Below are 14,747 nucleotides of genomic sequence, written 5' to 3'. Positions count from 1 at the left end.
AAATCAAATACTGACTCAGTCTGTGTACGTATGTGATTTTCTGATAAAATTGCACAACCAAACACAATTCAACGTCTTTTACTTTCTATTTGACCCCAAGCACAACCACAAAGGTAACTTTCCTGACAGGACTGTATTTCTTGATATTCAAATCATTCTTTATTTTTTTAAAAGCCAATCCTAATAGTCTCGTTTTCTTTCAGTTGTTTACTGACCTAACCCACAAAGCCTTCTTTCTGTCAATCACTTCTTCCAGGACACTTGGTCACCATCAAGAAATCCAGCAACTCTCACAATATTTGCAATTCCACCTTGCAATTCACATGCATCATTTTTACTTGACATACACACTACAGCAATCAGTGAGAGATTGCTGAACGCAAAGACTATGACTTGATGAAGAGGACGGATAATCAGGTGGTGATGGGTAGTTGAGAAGAACTTAATTCTAAAAGCGATCAGTTCATTAATAAGTACCTATAATGGTGAGAACTAAGAATAAGAAAATACTGTGATGAGGAAGACCACTTGGACAAAAAACAGGGAGGTAGGCAGAGAGAGCAGATCAGATCTAGTCAGTAAGTTTTCTTAGAATTTCTGCAAAGAAATAGGTTGATTTATATGTTAATGGAAGAAAAGGTATTAACTAAATGAAAGCTGGGTGATAGTAGAAAGCTATTGAAGCACAGGAAATAACATGTGCAGAGATTCTCAGACAGGAGGCACATTCTTTTTAACGCAAAGCAGGGGGAAAGAGCCAGCTACAATCTGGGAAGAGTGAAATTGTGATTGGTCACCACTTCATTAAGACTGTCCTCAAGCAGTCCCTAGTTTAAAATTCTTTCCTCTTGGAGATCAGTGGTGTCTTTAAAGAGCTCCAAAGCTGGTTTAAATTAGAAATTCCTCAAAATCAGGGACCATGTCTGTTTTATTTGCTTATAGAATGCCTAGCACAGCACAAAGTGCTAAAAGACACTTAATAGTATTCGATGATGATGAATGAGACAATCAGAAGATGACAGGAAGACAGCTGGATCGAGACAGCAGTTCATTTAGAGAGAGAGCCCTGTATCTTTTAAGAAGAGGGGGCTGCTTTTAAAAGAATCACCTTAAAGACGACCAAATAGAAGGCAAGGAAAAAAAAAAGGTAAAAACCTATAAACAACGCAAGAAAAAGAACACGAACATGAGAGAGACAGTGACTTCACAATATAAAAGGGGGAAAAAACTGTCATAGCATAAGAAAAACACTGCCCTAGATTTGGTCAGTATCTACTGTGCCCAAAATATGCCCAACCATGTCCTCTGGGCAATCAAATATAAATGAAGAACCCCGGTCCTCAGGACTAGGAGACAAAACTTGTAAGAGACTGTAGCAATGTGTTAATGGAGATTTGTCCAAACTAATAAGAGAACCCAGAAGACTGGGGACTTAGCATGGATCTTACCCTAAATGAATCTTATTTAAGACATCAGTCCTGAAGAAAGGCACCAACTCTCTCTTACTCGTCACAGGGTACTGGTTAAGAACACACATTCTGATATTAAACTACCTGGGTTCAAATTCCCACTTGAAAGCTGTGCACACTTGCCTACTAGTTCCCTGTGCCTTCATCTCCCCACCTGTGAGACAGGGGCATTACAGTACCTGACCCACAGGGAGCTGCAAAGGAGTGAACGATACATGCGGACCTCTAAACCGTGCTGACCCGATGATAGAAGTACTGTTCACTGGCTAGTATCTCTTTTTCTTTATGTATAAGGCACATACCAAAAAACAGCAAACTACCTAAAAGCAAGGGCTTAGGAAAAACAACAACAAAACAACAAACCCAGGCTGAGTCCAGCTCCGTCATTAACTAGTGTAGGAGAGACCAAAATGAGCCACTACCAAACATGCTGCTCTGCCATAAGGATTATTTTGAACTAAAGACATTTGAGAATCGACGAATGCGGGAAGAGGCTTTCTCTGAACTCCCCTTATCTGCCTAAAACAGGTGCTCCAAAGAGAAGGACTCTGCCCTCCCCAAGTTACATCAAGCAGGGAAGACAGACTGGCATCCCAGAGGAGGAGACGGGAAGTTAACGCCACACCCAGAGAGACGCTGTCACCAACTATCTCACCTCCCACCCATTTTCCCAAGGGCCCGTTATCTTTCCAGAAAACCAGCTGCCCTCCCTTCAGAGGCCTTTCTCCCAGTAAGATGGTCTATAAGCTCTCCAATCTCACCACTCCTTTGGGTATTCGCTTCTTTCTGTGGTGCCCAGGTGCTGGCAAATTTAAATGTAATAAATTTGTATGCCTTTTCTCCTGTTAATCTATCTGCTGTCAATCTAGTTCACAGACACCCTATCCCACCCCCCACTCAGCTACTGACCCTAAGAGGATAGAGGAAACTTTTTGCTTCCCTACACTATATGACTTTAGCTAAGTCACTTTCTCCCTGAAACTTCTCTTCATTGGCAAAATAAAATAATCACAATACCTTACAACTCACTGGATTTGAAATATGCGTCTAAAATACACTGTACAGAGCACACCATTTACTAAATGCTCAATAAATTTTTGTCACAGTTACTGTTATTTTCCAGATTGCTTGACCAAATACTTATTAGGATCAAATGAAACAACATTTAATTGAAGTTACTTCATAAACTGCAAAGCATTATATATGTTCAATACTCTGTCATAAATAACAAGAAAAAAATTGTATCAGATACATCAAAGAAGGAAATTAATATAAAAATTGCATGTAGCTATTAAGAGAAACAAAGTGAAGGGGAAAACAGACATAAAAGCGATAAGATGTGCCAGGAGGCAGTCACACAGTCTAGCTAGAAGGGAACTAGATGGGACTCTCGGGATGCGATGGCCGATCCATTCTCATGAACGTGATCACACCATAGACGTTATTTCCTATTTAAAGATTAGTATCCCATTTCCCATCTACTGAGAAGCACGCCAAGCCAACTTCTTTCAGCACATAAGTCATTTCCCATAATGGTACCTGGAATTTCACAAGAACTTGTTTCTGCTCAACTTAATTTTTTAAAGCCAGAGTGAGCAGCTACAAAAGTGTACCATCTTAAGGAGAAACACTGAGGAGGTATATTATATATAAATCCTTAAAGCTTCACTTCCCCCAAAGATCTACTGCCTATCTATTTTTGAAAACTAAAGAAATCAGAGGAAAAAGCCATTTTGGTTCCATTAGGTTTGTAGGAGAATGAATGGGGTGCCTGCTGGCAGGAAATTTAATGTAGTTAGGATGTGACTGAAGCAATCAGAGAGCATTTTTACTTTTGTTTGCATGACAGATTAAGCTTGCTGCTCTCACTGTTCTTAGCAGCAAACGCCACTTCTAATAGCCTACACATACTCATAGGGTTTGCAAATGAGGAATAAAGGAGGGTTTTAAAATTGCAAATCCTCAGCAAAGCAAATTTAGCTTTCCATGAGCCTTCTCTCTGAAGAAGGTGGTTGGTTAACCCCTTGAAAGAAGACACGAGCTGTAGTCAGTGCAGTGCATGTCTTTAATACAAAACGAGGAACTCTCACTATAAACCATTGCAAATTACAAAAAGCCTTGTGAATAAGCATAAATGCCATCCTTCTCACCTTTGTACTCTGGATGGGGGAGCAAATATTCCGTATCTCGGAGAACAACTAAAATACTGCACACCTCCAACTGAGCCATCATTCTTGCCATGGGGTTTCTCAAGCTCTATACCGTACCAATATCCTAGAACAAGAATATTGAATTTTAAAAGCATTTGCACTGTATCCAAAATTGTTATGCTATTATAAAAACCCAAAGCCTGGATGGCTTGACACTTTCATATATGACCAAAATGATGGAAGAGCATCATGATCGTTAAGTTTTCAAATGATAAAATTTGAAAATTTAAAAAAATAAACAGGAAAAACATTTCACAAGCCGAATTATGTATGTTAAAGGAGAGAGAGAAAATACACAAATTTGGCACAAATTAGCTATTATGCAAGTAGTGTATGGCCAAAATGTATCTAAAAGCTATAATGAAAAAGAAACCGTCCTTGACTCAGGAATATGGTGTGTTTGAGAGAAATACAGCACAAAAAAATACTGAGCTGTATAAATCATAAAATGAACATATAATATTTTCATTTTCTCCTCCCAACATTACAACACCACAAACAGTTCTTAAATAATTAAAGAAGGTCAAAAGTAATACGGAAAATACAACAAGACTTCATGGTGACTCTTCTTTTCTTTTTTGCCCCAGCCAGGGTAAAAAGAAAAATCATATTCAACCTTAGCGAAAAGATTTAGATTACCTAGCAGGAAGAATTCTCTAAAAGGCTTTTAAGTATATAAAAGGGACGGCTCTGAGGAAAATTATAGGACTTCCTTTTCTAGAGAACCTAAAGTTAAAGCAATGAGGTTGCTTTTAGTGTGGTAAGAATTATGTAAATGGACATATACTCCTAGTCTAAGTATAGACATATATACTCCTAGAATAAGGATTCTCAAGTTGAGGGTACCCCAAGACCACTTAAAAGTGTCTAATGGTCTAGGGGCACTTGGGTGGCTCAGCTGGTTAAGCGTCCAACTTCCACTCAGGTCATGATGTCATGGTTCATGGATTCGAACATGTCTGTGCTGACAGCTCAGAGCCTGGCACCTGCTTCAGATTCTGTCTCCCTCTCTCTCTGCCCCACCCCCGCTCATTCTCTCCCTCTTTCTCTCTCTCTCTCTCTCTCTCTCTCTCAGAAAGAAATAAACATTTAAAAAAAATTTTAAGTGTCTAATGGCCCATTTGTTTTTGTTTAAAAGGAGAATACAGTAGTAATTGCCTTTGGCCTCTTACAATCAGCATCAAATAAAAAATAAAAACACAGACATTGAGAAATTTACTGCAAATTAGAATACAAAAATATTGTTTCTTTCAGATTACGAATTCAAAGAGCCAATATACCCTTAAAAATGACAACCTAAAAGTTCTTCAGTCTTTTCCTCTCATGTTCAAAAAGATGACACTTGAGCCCATTTCTAGATACTTTTGTGTTGAAAAGACTAATGCATGACCACTGTCTTCCATACTTAAACAGCGTGCGAGTAATGCATACAAACCTACTGCTTAGTCAAACTCATGCTCTGGGAATAGAGCATCATACTTCTGAATGTCATTAACCAGGGTTGTCTGGTTGCCATTTTTATTTCTCTGAGTGCCACCGTTACAGTGTTCCCACTTTAACATACCACATAACGGGGACACGTTTACCATATGACTCTCGAAAATGGGTAACATACCACAGAAAGACATTATGACAAGTGCCAGCAATTGTGAGTACACACAGTCTGGTAATGGTATGTATCGCTTCCCACTCAAATGGTCATTTTCTTTCCAATAGAAAAGGCTAAAGAGGCCAAATGACCTCCCTCAGGCCTAGATCTTACAATCGGTAAAAAGCCTCGATAGTAGCACCATTCCCTAACACCGACTGATTGAAATTTTGATGCCACAAGAAACACATGCTACTACTTTCTAAAAAGACAGGATGACTTCAACAGAAAACTTTCCAACTTCTATGTTTTCTTATGACTTCCCACACTTCTAAATGCTTAAAATCAGGAATTGAAAAATGAAAAGTCAATGGAAAACAATGACTTGTAGCCAGTGAATCAAACCATTCTAACCTTGTTTAAGAGAGAGAAAGGAAACTCCAAAGACATGGAGATTGTGAAAAAAAAAATACCCTACCTTTGGGATTCTTAGGTTTTTATTTGAGAACTATATTAAGACCATCCTAACTAATCTCAATTACTACCTGGAGACCTATGAGAGACATGAATTATACAACACATAGCCCATCTCAAATCAATTAGCTGGGTTGCAATTATAAGTGGTATAATGAAAAAGTCTGTGCAGGGAGACAATTCTCCATGGCTCGCTCATGTTTCTGCATGTTTTATGAACAGAGGCACTTCCTGTCCTTCCATGGATGTCTGCACAGAGGGCAACCTTGGAGGACAGAGTGTGGGCGGCCGGCCCACACAAAACACAGGCATGCTTGCTGTCTAATACAGAGGTTCTGATCCCTTATGCTCAGGGCCCTTCTCCTGTTAGCATAAACCACTGCGTGTGCAGGTGTCACCCCCTGGGAACGGGGGCTCAGGGAGCAAGTGTAGGAAAATGCTGACACACTGGTTTCTGCTGCTGCTGTGAGTATGAAAGGGCTGTGTCTGAATCAGGAGCCTAAAGTCTTCCATCAGCATCTATGAAGCTGTGGCAACTACACAGGTGGGGTAAAATCTCAGATCCTTCACAGTTCTTGACAGAATGCTACAAACTTAAAATCAGTGGTCTCGGTAACCTTTTCCTCAAATGCTGCAATGCCACCATGTGTCAAAATAGCATATTGCCATTTAAAACACACAAACATGGTTTCACTCAACTGGCTTCTACATTTGAAATTAAAATCACTGAAAATGTGCGTCCGACTTCGGCTCAGGTCATGATGTCACGGTCGTGAGTTTGAGCCCCGCGTCAGGCTCTGTGCTGACAGCTCAGAACTTGGAGCCTCCTTTGGATTCTGTGTCTCCCTCTCTCTCTGACCCTCCCCTGTTCATGCTCTGTCTCCTCTGTCTCAAAAATAAACATTAAAAAAAATTTTTTTAATCACTGAAAATGCAAAAGAAAGCTAATCTTTACTTTTGGAAACACAATATTAAGTCTAGGTTGGAATGAATATATAAATACACGAACATGTGTTTTTAAGGTCCCAGGGTGCACAAAAGCTTTTTCATTTTCCCTTAAACCCTGTTGCTGGCTTTTCTCTCCAAGCCACTCTGATAAATGCTCTATGCCGTGAACTCATTTTAAGATTATCCTTAGCAAATATCTAATCCTAATATTTTCTCTCTGTTATTTAGCACGCTTGGCAATCAGTGAAAGTCAAGTTGGGAGAATAACAACTAATTTTAACACCAGACAATTTAAAACACAGCTGGCGAGGAAAATTTATGGACAAGAGTCAACCTGAGTACAAACAGTCTGGTTTTATCACTGTATCGCTTTTTCGGTGCCAGAGCTAACATCCACGACAACTGTTAACCAAGAATTCTCTACAGTTAAGTTTTACCCACGTAAAATTTTAAACCTTTTGTATTCTAAAGCATGCAAACTGAGCAAAGAATGCACAGACAAGTTACCTGGAGCAAAGTTCGTTGTCCCGAAGAATTTAATGACGCCAATTCTCTGGCCTACCACCAGTACGCGATCTCCCAGGTGGAGCTCTCCAGAAGAGCGGCTGTTATTTGCTACAGATGCTGCTGAGGAATTCAAACCTGTTTAATTGGTTGGTGGAGGAAGGGGAAAGGGCAGAAAAAGAGCAGGAGAAAAAGGGGAGGAAAAAAAACAAACAAACTCAAAAAGCATATTAGCCAAAAAACCACTATGTATTCTAACCAGTCTAACTAGTTGAAGATTTTAACATATGATGCCTTTCATTATTTAATTTTTTTAATGTTTATTTATTTTTGAGAGAGAGAGAGAGAGAGAGAATGAGCAGTGGAGGGGCAGAAAGAGAGGGAAACACAGAATCCAAAGCAGGCTCCAGGATCTCAGCGCACAGCCCAACGTGGAGTTCGAACTCACGAGACATGAGATCATGACCTGAGCCAAAGTCAGAGGCTCAACTGACTGAGTCACCCAGGTGCCCCGTGACACCTTTCATTATATACATTATCTACAAGCATGGCTCTCACATGTGAGGTCAATATATTCAAAAAATTTTTGAAGGGTTTCCTGAAAAAAAATTATTGCCATGGGAATTTAATACACACGGTTCCTGGTACAGTACCCATCCTATCCAGATCGCCCGGGGCACGCTCTACTAGAGCAGAGGCCAGGATGCTTTTTCTGTAAAGGGCCAGAGAGGGAGGATTTTAGTCTGTGCGGGGGATACCGTCTCTGTCACGACGACTCAGCTCTGCTACTGCAGCACAAACGCACGCAGACACAAAACGGGCATGGCGTGTTCCAATACGACTTTACAAAAATAGGTGGTGGGTTGGATTTGGCCCACGCACTGTAGTGTACCAATCCCTATTCTACTAAAATGCTACAATTAGAAAGTAATTCATTGGAACTCAGTGTATAATATACATACAGGAAGGTGATTTCAAAGTGAAAATTGCTGTAAGTTTCCAATTACCTCCAACTGATCTCCTTATTAGAAACGAAACCACTCCCCCTCCCCTTGATTCAAACCTAATCCCTGAAATGCCCACTGTGAAACATCGGAAGTCCTAGAGAAAGACTGTCTAGAAAGCTGTTCTGATATAACAGAGAAAAAGTGGGCCCTTGAGGCTTCTCCCATCAGTCCATAAACAGACCTGAATAGCAATAATCTGGGAAGGCAGGGGACAGAGGGTTAATCACACTGCCAAAGGGAGAGAGACTAAAGACATGGCAACAAACGAGGAACATAAACCCAGAGAGAAGGAAGTTCTGGAATAAGCGCTATACTAAAAAGTCTTAGGCCTTCATAATAACTAATATTTCTACAGCACTTCACAGTTTACAAAGTGCTCTTCGTAGAATTATAATTATAGATAAGATACAAACTCAGAAACTAACTAAGACATGGTGTTCCCAGGTAGTCAAGGGCATACCAGGATTAAAGGCCGGGCCCTACAGTGGGCCCAAGTTCCCGGGTGGGTCCCCAGGCTATTTCATGGCCCAAGGACAGCACATTCAACAACGGGATACAATGACGTTAAAAACACAGACTTCCTCCCCTACCCCTGCCATTCCCCTGGTCTGCTCCTTCTGCTCCCCTGTACCCTAACTTCCCCGTACGTCCGCACCCCTCAAATGCAAGCCTACAGGAAAGTGAAATATCTACTCACTCTAGGAAAGTGTCCTGGGGAAATGTTCCTGGGGTCCCCAACATGGGTTTCTCTCATGGATCTCCTATTCTCTCTGCCTCCCTTCCTACAAGTTCCTCTTTCTCATTCCAATTGACAACTCTTTTCATCTACTATTATCTAAGCCTACATACCACTCAAATTTATAAAGAGGGGAAAAACATTAAATAAGTAGGCACACTGGAGCTACTTCTTGTAACAGGCAAAAAGGGTAATTCAAAAACCCAAATCCCAAGTGAAGAAGGCCTTCTATGAATGTGACTAAAACGAGGGCAGCAGGACAGCTGCATGCCCGGTCCTCTCACCTCTGTTCCTCAGAGGGCTGGGCAGAAACGGCTTAAAAGGGAAAGAGCATCTACTCAGAGAATACAGGTTCCAGGTGAACAATTTCAGGCAAAACTTCTAGGTTCTCTGCTTTTACAGTTTCAGCTTGTAGGTGTGTTATGCCAGTGCTACTGCTGAGGGCCCCTCCCCACCACGTACAATCAGTATTTTAAAGAGAAAAAATCCCGTCATCAACATTTTCTATAATAAAATATTGGTTCAGTACAACTGTTAACAAGCATTCGAAAGAGAATCTGGGAACTATTATGAGGTTCACTGAAAACAATTTATGCCAAAATGGCTTCATTTCCTTTCTGGACGAGGTTGCTATGTAGGTAAATAAGTGAACTGCAACATATTCCATATATGCTGATTTGGGCAAGAAGTCAGCTATGAAGTGTTTTCTATATGCTCACTCGCAGCTGGAGAACTATGGGCCGCACGAGGTTGGGCAGGACTCAGGGCGAGTTAAAAAGCCCCATCAGGGGTACTTGGGTGGCTCAGTGGTTGACTTCAGCTCAGGTCACGATCTCACAGTTTGTGAGTTTGAGCCCTACATCAGGCTCTGTGCTGACAGCTCAGAGCCTAGAGCCTGCTTCAGATTCTGTTTCTCCCTCTCTCTCTGCTTCTCCCCTGCTCCTGCTCTGTCTCATTCTTTCTCTCTCTCAAAAATAAATAAACATTTAAAAGAAAAAAAAGCCCCAACACAACAGTCAACCTGTCAGGAGAGCCTCTGACCCTCTCGTACATAGTTTTAAACAAGGACTCGAACTTTATATACTCAGATGACACAAAAGTAGGTGAAAAAGCTAATATTCCAGATGTATGAAACCAAATTCAGAGGGATAAAACCTCTAACATTAAATTGCATGAAAATACATGTACAGCCCTATATGGAGCAGCAGAATGAAGAGCGCCAGCATAAGGCTCCGTCTGAGCCAATGACACCGTGTGGTCAGCAAACTGCAGGAGCAGCCCTACACTGTACTTATGCTGCCAGGCGGCAGTCCAGCTCTCTACAGGCTGACCGCCAGGGGTCTGGAGACCCGGGAGCATGAGGAAGAGCTGGGATGGAGGCAAACCATAACAGCAGCAGAGAAAGCATCAGACGGACCTCAGGATGAAGCCCGGGCGTCCCACTTAGAAACCGCCATCAGGCACCGAAGACTTACCTCCCTAAGTCTCGGTTTCCTCATTCATAAAATGAGGATGATAATAATAGTACCTACCCACAGGTTTGTTCTGAGAATTAAGTGAAATAAGGTGTGTAAAAGGCTTAGACTAGAACCTGAAATAATAAGTATACAATCCACATTAGTTATTGTTAGGTCTAGATTAGAAAAGAAGTAAGAAAGATAATAACCATACGGTTTCCACATATTTGAGGAGCTATCATAAAGTTCTAAAATAGCCCTTAAAGAGCCAAAGGCATTAGATGCATCGGAAAGGGAAGAAGTCAGTCCAGATAAGGGAAGTGGCAGGGGCACCGGGAGAAAGGCAGGGAGACAGAGGATGCCCACGAAGGGGAGAGGGGTGGGGGCCACGGGAAAGACAGAAGAGGACAAGTAGTTCAATCTGACTGAAGTAAAAGTTTCCTTCTACACATTTAAAAAGAGCAAATCTACTTACAAACAAACCAAGATAAAAAACACCAAGAAAGCCTGGTTGAAAAAGCCATAGATACCAGCACTGGCTCTAGAGGAGACAGATGGGCTTTTGCTCACTGTCTTCTTGCCATTGCTACGTGCATTCAGCTTCTTGGGGTAGCTTGGTTTGTGTTCCAAAGACGATGTAGAGGAGGAGCTGCTGACGGATCCAAGCAGGGTAACTAAAACAGGTAAAGGAAAAGAACACAGAGAAGGGTGAAAAGTAAGAAATGAGCCACTAAGATGCTTTTCCAGGTAAATCCCTCTGAAACCCTCCATTTAGCTTCCTCTGTGGATTATCCAATGTTGAATTAAATGCCCGGTTTCATCCAAACATACGGTAGTTCATACAGACAAGACTTTATAACCCAAGCAACTGTATTTTAATGATTCACGCCGGACGAGGACACTCTTTCACAGAAGAGTACTGTCACATCATTAACTGAAGGTGACTACTTACCTATTCTACCCACCACTCTCTCTCACCTCCCACTTTAGATGGCTTAGTAGAATCCATCCTATTTATATTTTAAAATGCTATTAATTTAAGGTTACAAAAAGATAGTATTAAAATGTTTTGAGTTAATGAAGGCAAGCAGGAATACTCTTGAATTTTCTACCCATGCTCTATTCACCCAATGATTTGACAGCTGAAGGCAACTTTGAAACATTCTTATGAAGCCATCTATACTGGGGAATTTTCTTTCAGTCTCCCTCTTAATCTAATCGGATTGCTCTCTAATTTAAGTGTACGTGGATACACAGTATAGGATTTTATGCCAAAACCACGTATATACTTTATGACGAGCTGCTGAAGGTATTTTCAAGGATGATTTTCTACTATAAAGATTTTTTCCTTAAAAACTTTAAAACTTAGCCCTTTATAAGCTTTATCACTGTATTATTTTAAAGTTCCATCAGTAAATTAAATTTTTAGAATGGAAGTTATAAAATTATCTTACCCTCTTTGTCTGTTACAGGTTTTGATTCTTCACCAGGAGGCAATGAAAGTGTTGATTCAGAAGCACTATCTTTTTTGGAGGTCATTAATCCTACCACATAAAAACAAACACTTTCAGCAAGAACTTTAACATTAAACATGAAAATGTATTTGCTTTTTTGTGTACAGACATCCCTCATTATCTAAATCTTATCCACTTCTGAAAACATGTTGGATAATCAATTCGCAGACAGCAGGGACCAATATTTCAATACATAAAGAGGGGAAAAAACGCATTCTTAGCCTCTCCATCTGAAAAACCCAATTTCCTCAAATACCACTAAAGTCTCTTTTAAACCTATTTAACAATCCACTAAGGAATTCTAAATACAGTAAAACATTTAAAGCACAGGTGCCTAGTTGTTTGACACTTTGCACACTCAGTAGTGTGTCTGCACAATGCCAGCAGGTAGAGTGAACCTCACAGCTGAAGCACCACCGCCACCCACCCACCCACTAGGACTTGCAAACAACTTACAGACTTCACTCATATGCGCGCAAACCCATTACAACAGATTTTCTATTTAGATAGTGAACTCTGGGTAAAAATTTTTGCAAATCATGATAGCCACTATTCATCAAAGTGAATGTCAGACAGTAAGAAACCCCCCACTCTCTGCCCTGGGTGCTCTGAAGATAACTATCACCACACCCAAGTCTCACAAACAAACTCACTTTAAAAAAGAAAAAGCTCATGAATAATACTTCGCCTTATTCAGACTTCTGTTTCCATTCTCCAGAACCAAACTGTTTAAATAGGAAACCTAATAGACCGCACCCAGTTCTAAATTCCATTAAGCATCCATTTCAGTTCTTCTCACTTAGGAAGCACTGGAGTGAGGAACTATACTCTGAGCATCACAAACATGAGCAAGACCTGGTCTCAGCCTGAAAGAATCTTTTCAATCCAGTATGGTAGATAGATAGGGAGCATGGATAACTAAATAACTAAAATATGAGGGCATTTATCGATAAGCGCTAACATAGAAAAGGGAGACAATAATCATGGCTACAAAGATAAATTAATGTCTCGAGAAGATGACATTCTGAGATAGGTCTTGAAGGACAGGTAAGACTTCTTCCAGAGCACAGTGGAGGGATGGTCAGAAAGAATTGAAGGTAGGCATTCTAGATGGACAAAAAGAAAAAAATCTTAAGAGACAGGGTCAGGGAGGATAAGTAGCTTGGCTGGAATAAAGAACACTTTGGGATATGGAAGAAGTAAGACTGGATAGATAGGTCAGAGTGAAATCTCAAGGGACGATGGTGCCAGATAAGGAATCAGTCCTCTTGTGGAAGGAATGAGCCTCTGATGGACTTTGCGTGAAAGAGGGCTGGCATGAACAGATGGGGGAACGCTGTCACCCTGGCAGCAAAATTTAGAAGGAAACTGGATGGGCAGAGACAGGAAGCACAGACCAGAGAGGAGTTACTACAACAGGTAGAACGAGGACCAGAAGGACAACAGCAGGAACTGAACAGAGGGGTGGGTAACAGAGACTTTGTGCAAGCACCCCACAGAGAGTTCATTTCTTATTTTTCAGTTTTAAAATATCCATTTGGCCCTTCCTTATTTGAACTAGTTTTAATGTTTATTTCTTGAGCAAGCACGCCGGGGAGGGGCAGAGAGAGGGAGACACAGAATCTGAAGCAGGCTCCAGGCTCTGCTCTGTCAGTACAGAGCCCAACACAGGGCTTGAACTCATGAACCATGAGATGATGACCTAAGCCAAAGTCGGACACTTAACCAACTGAGCCACGCAGGTGCCCCTGTTATCTGAATTTTTGAATTGAGATTTCTGGAGATTCGCATGTAGTTGTATGAGTAATACAGGGAGATCTCTTGCATACTTTGCCCAATTTCCCCAAATGTAGCCAGGATACCAACATTGATACAATCCATGAATCCTGGGGCACCCCAGTTTTAACCACACTCATTAGTGTGTGCGCATGTGCCCATGCTCACACATCGCTTGGTTCTTTTTCACATCCTCATTCCTCTGAACTTTCTTTCCACTTGTTTCAAGAATTAACCTTAATTCATAGAGGATGGTTATAATATATTATTTAAAGCCTTTATCTGTGTCATGTCTGTGTCATGTCAGGGTTGGCAACCTTTGATTATCTTTTTCCTTAACAGATGTTGAGATTTTCCTGGTTTTTCGTATTTTGAGCAATTTTAGATTGCATCCTGTACATTTTAAATACATTATGTTGTGGGACTCTGGATCTTGTTTAAATCCTATGCAGAATGTTTACCATTTTGTTTTAGCAAGGACTCAACCCAGTTAGGTTCAGGCTGGCCATCCCTCCCCACCTTCTGGACGCTGTGCTTCCAATGCCAGTTCAGTTTCCAAAGCCTTTTGGGATCCTTCTCAAAGGTTGTGCCATCCAGTAGTGTCTGGGACCTGGGCAGTGGTCTACCCTGGAGACCAAAGCCCGTGGTCAGATCCACACGTGTACAAGTTGAGAGTAAGCCCAGGAGTTCACAGCCAACATTTTGAGACCACTTTCTTGAGCTCCCTCCTCTCCACAGTCTCCCTGACACTTTCCTGCTCCTGGAAGCACCCCTTCCTGGTATCAGGGCAGGGTGCCTAGGCTTTAGTTCCCTTGCTCTGTCATACAGTCTCTGGGGACTGACTCTGCCTTTGGGGACAAGCAGTGAGTAAAAAGAAGACAAACTATTGGAGAGATTCCATCCCTATTCCTGGAACCACAGTTTCTCTGGTGAGAGAGAAGGGTCTTCCTCCCTTGGGGTTTCTGGTACCCAGCCACCCACGGCTGCTACTGCACCGTGAAGGACTGCCTAGGGACTGGGGAGGGAAAGAACCAAAGGAATATAAAAAAAAATCTATCTTTTTT

The 14,747-nt window shown here is 41.3% G+C and overlaps 1 protein-coding gene across 4 annotated transcripts in view; it reads right to left on the bottom strand.

Moving 5' to 3' along the window:
• Positions 1-14,747, bottom strand: part of CLIP4 (CAP-Gly domain containing linker protein family member 4) — an 83,322-nt gene that overhangs the window by 14,369 nt on the left and 54,206 nt on the right. For all 4 annotated transcript variants that reach the window (XM_086700285.1, XM_086700286.1, XM_086700284.1 and 1 more), the window contains 4 exons: positions 11,848-11,937; positions 10,924-11,067; positions 7,197-7,331; positions 3,620-3,743 (listed from right to left, as the gene is read on the bottom strand). In XM_086700285.1, the coding sequence (XP_086556411.1) occupies positions 3,620-3,743; positions 7,197-7,331; positions 10,924-11,067; positions 11,848-11,937 (493 nt within the window). The remainder of the gene's footprint in view (positions 1-3,619; positions 3,744-7,196; positions 7,332-10,923; positions 11,068-11,847; positions 11,938-14,747) is intronic.

The sequence above is a fragment of the Puma concolor genome, chromosome A3 (assembly GCF_028749965.1).
Source record: "Puma concolor isolate L17-30 chromosome A3, mPumCon1.1.hap2, whole genome shotgun sequence".
Lineage (NCBI taxonomy): Eukaryota > Metazoa > Chordata > Mammalia > Carnivora > Felidae > Puma > Puma concolor.
The sequence above is the reverse complement of the archived record's forward strand: the minus strand, read 5'-3'. Positions and strand labels throughout refer to the sequence as shown.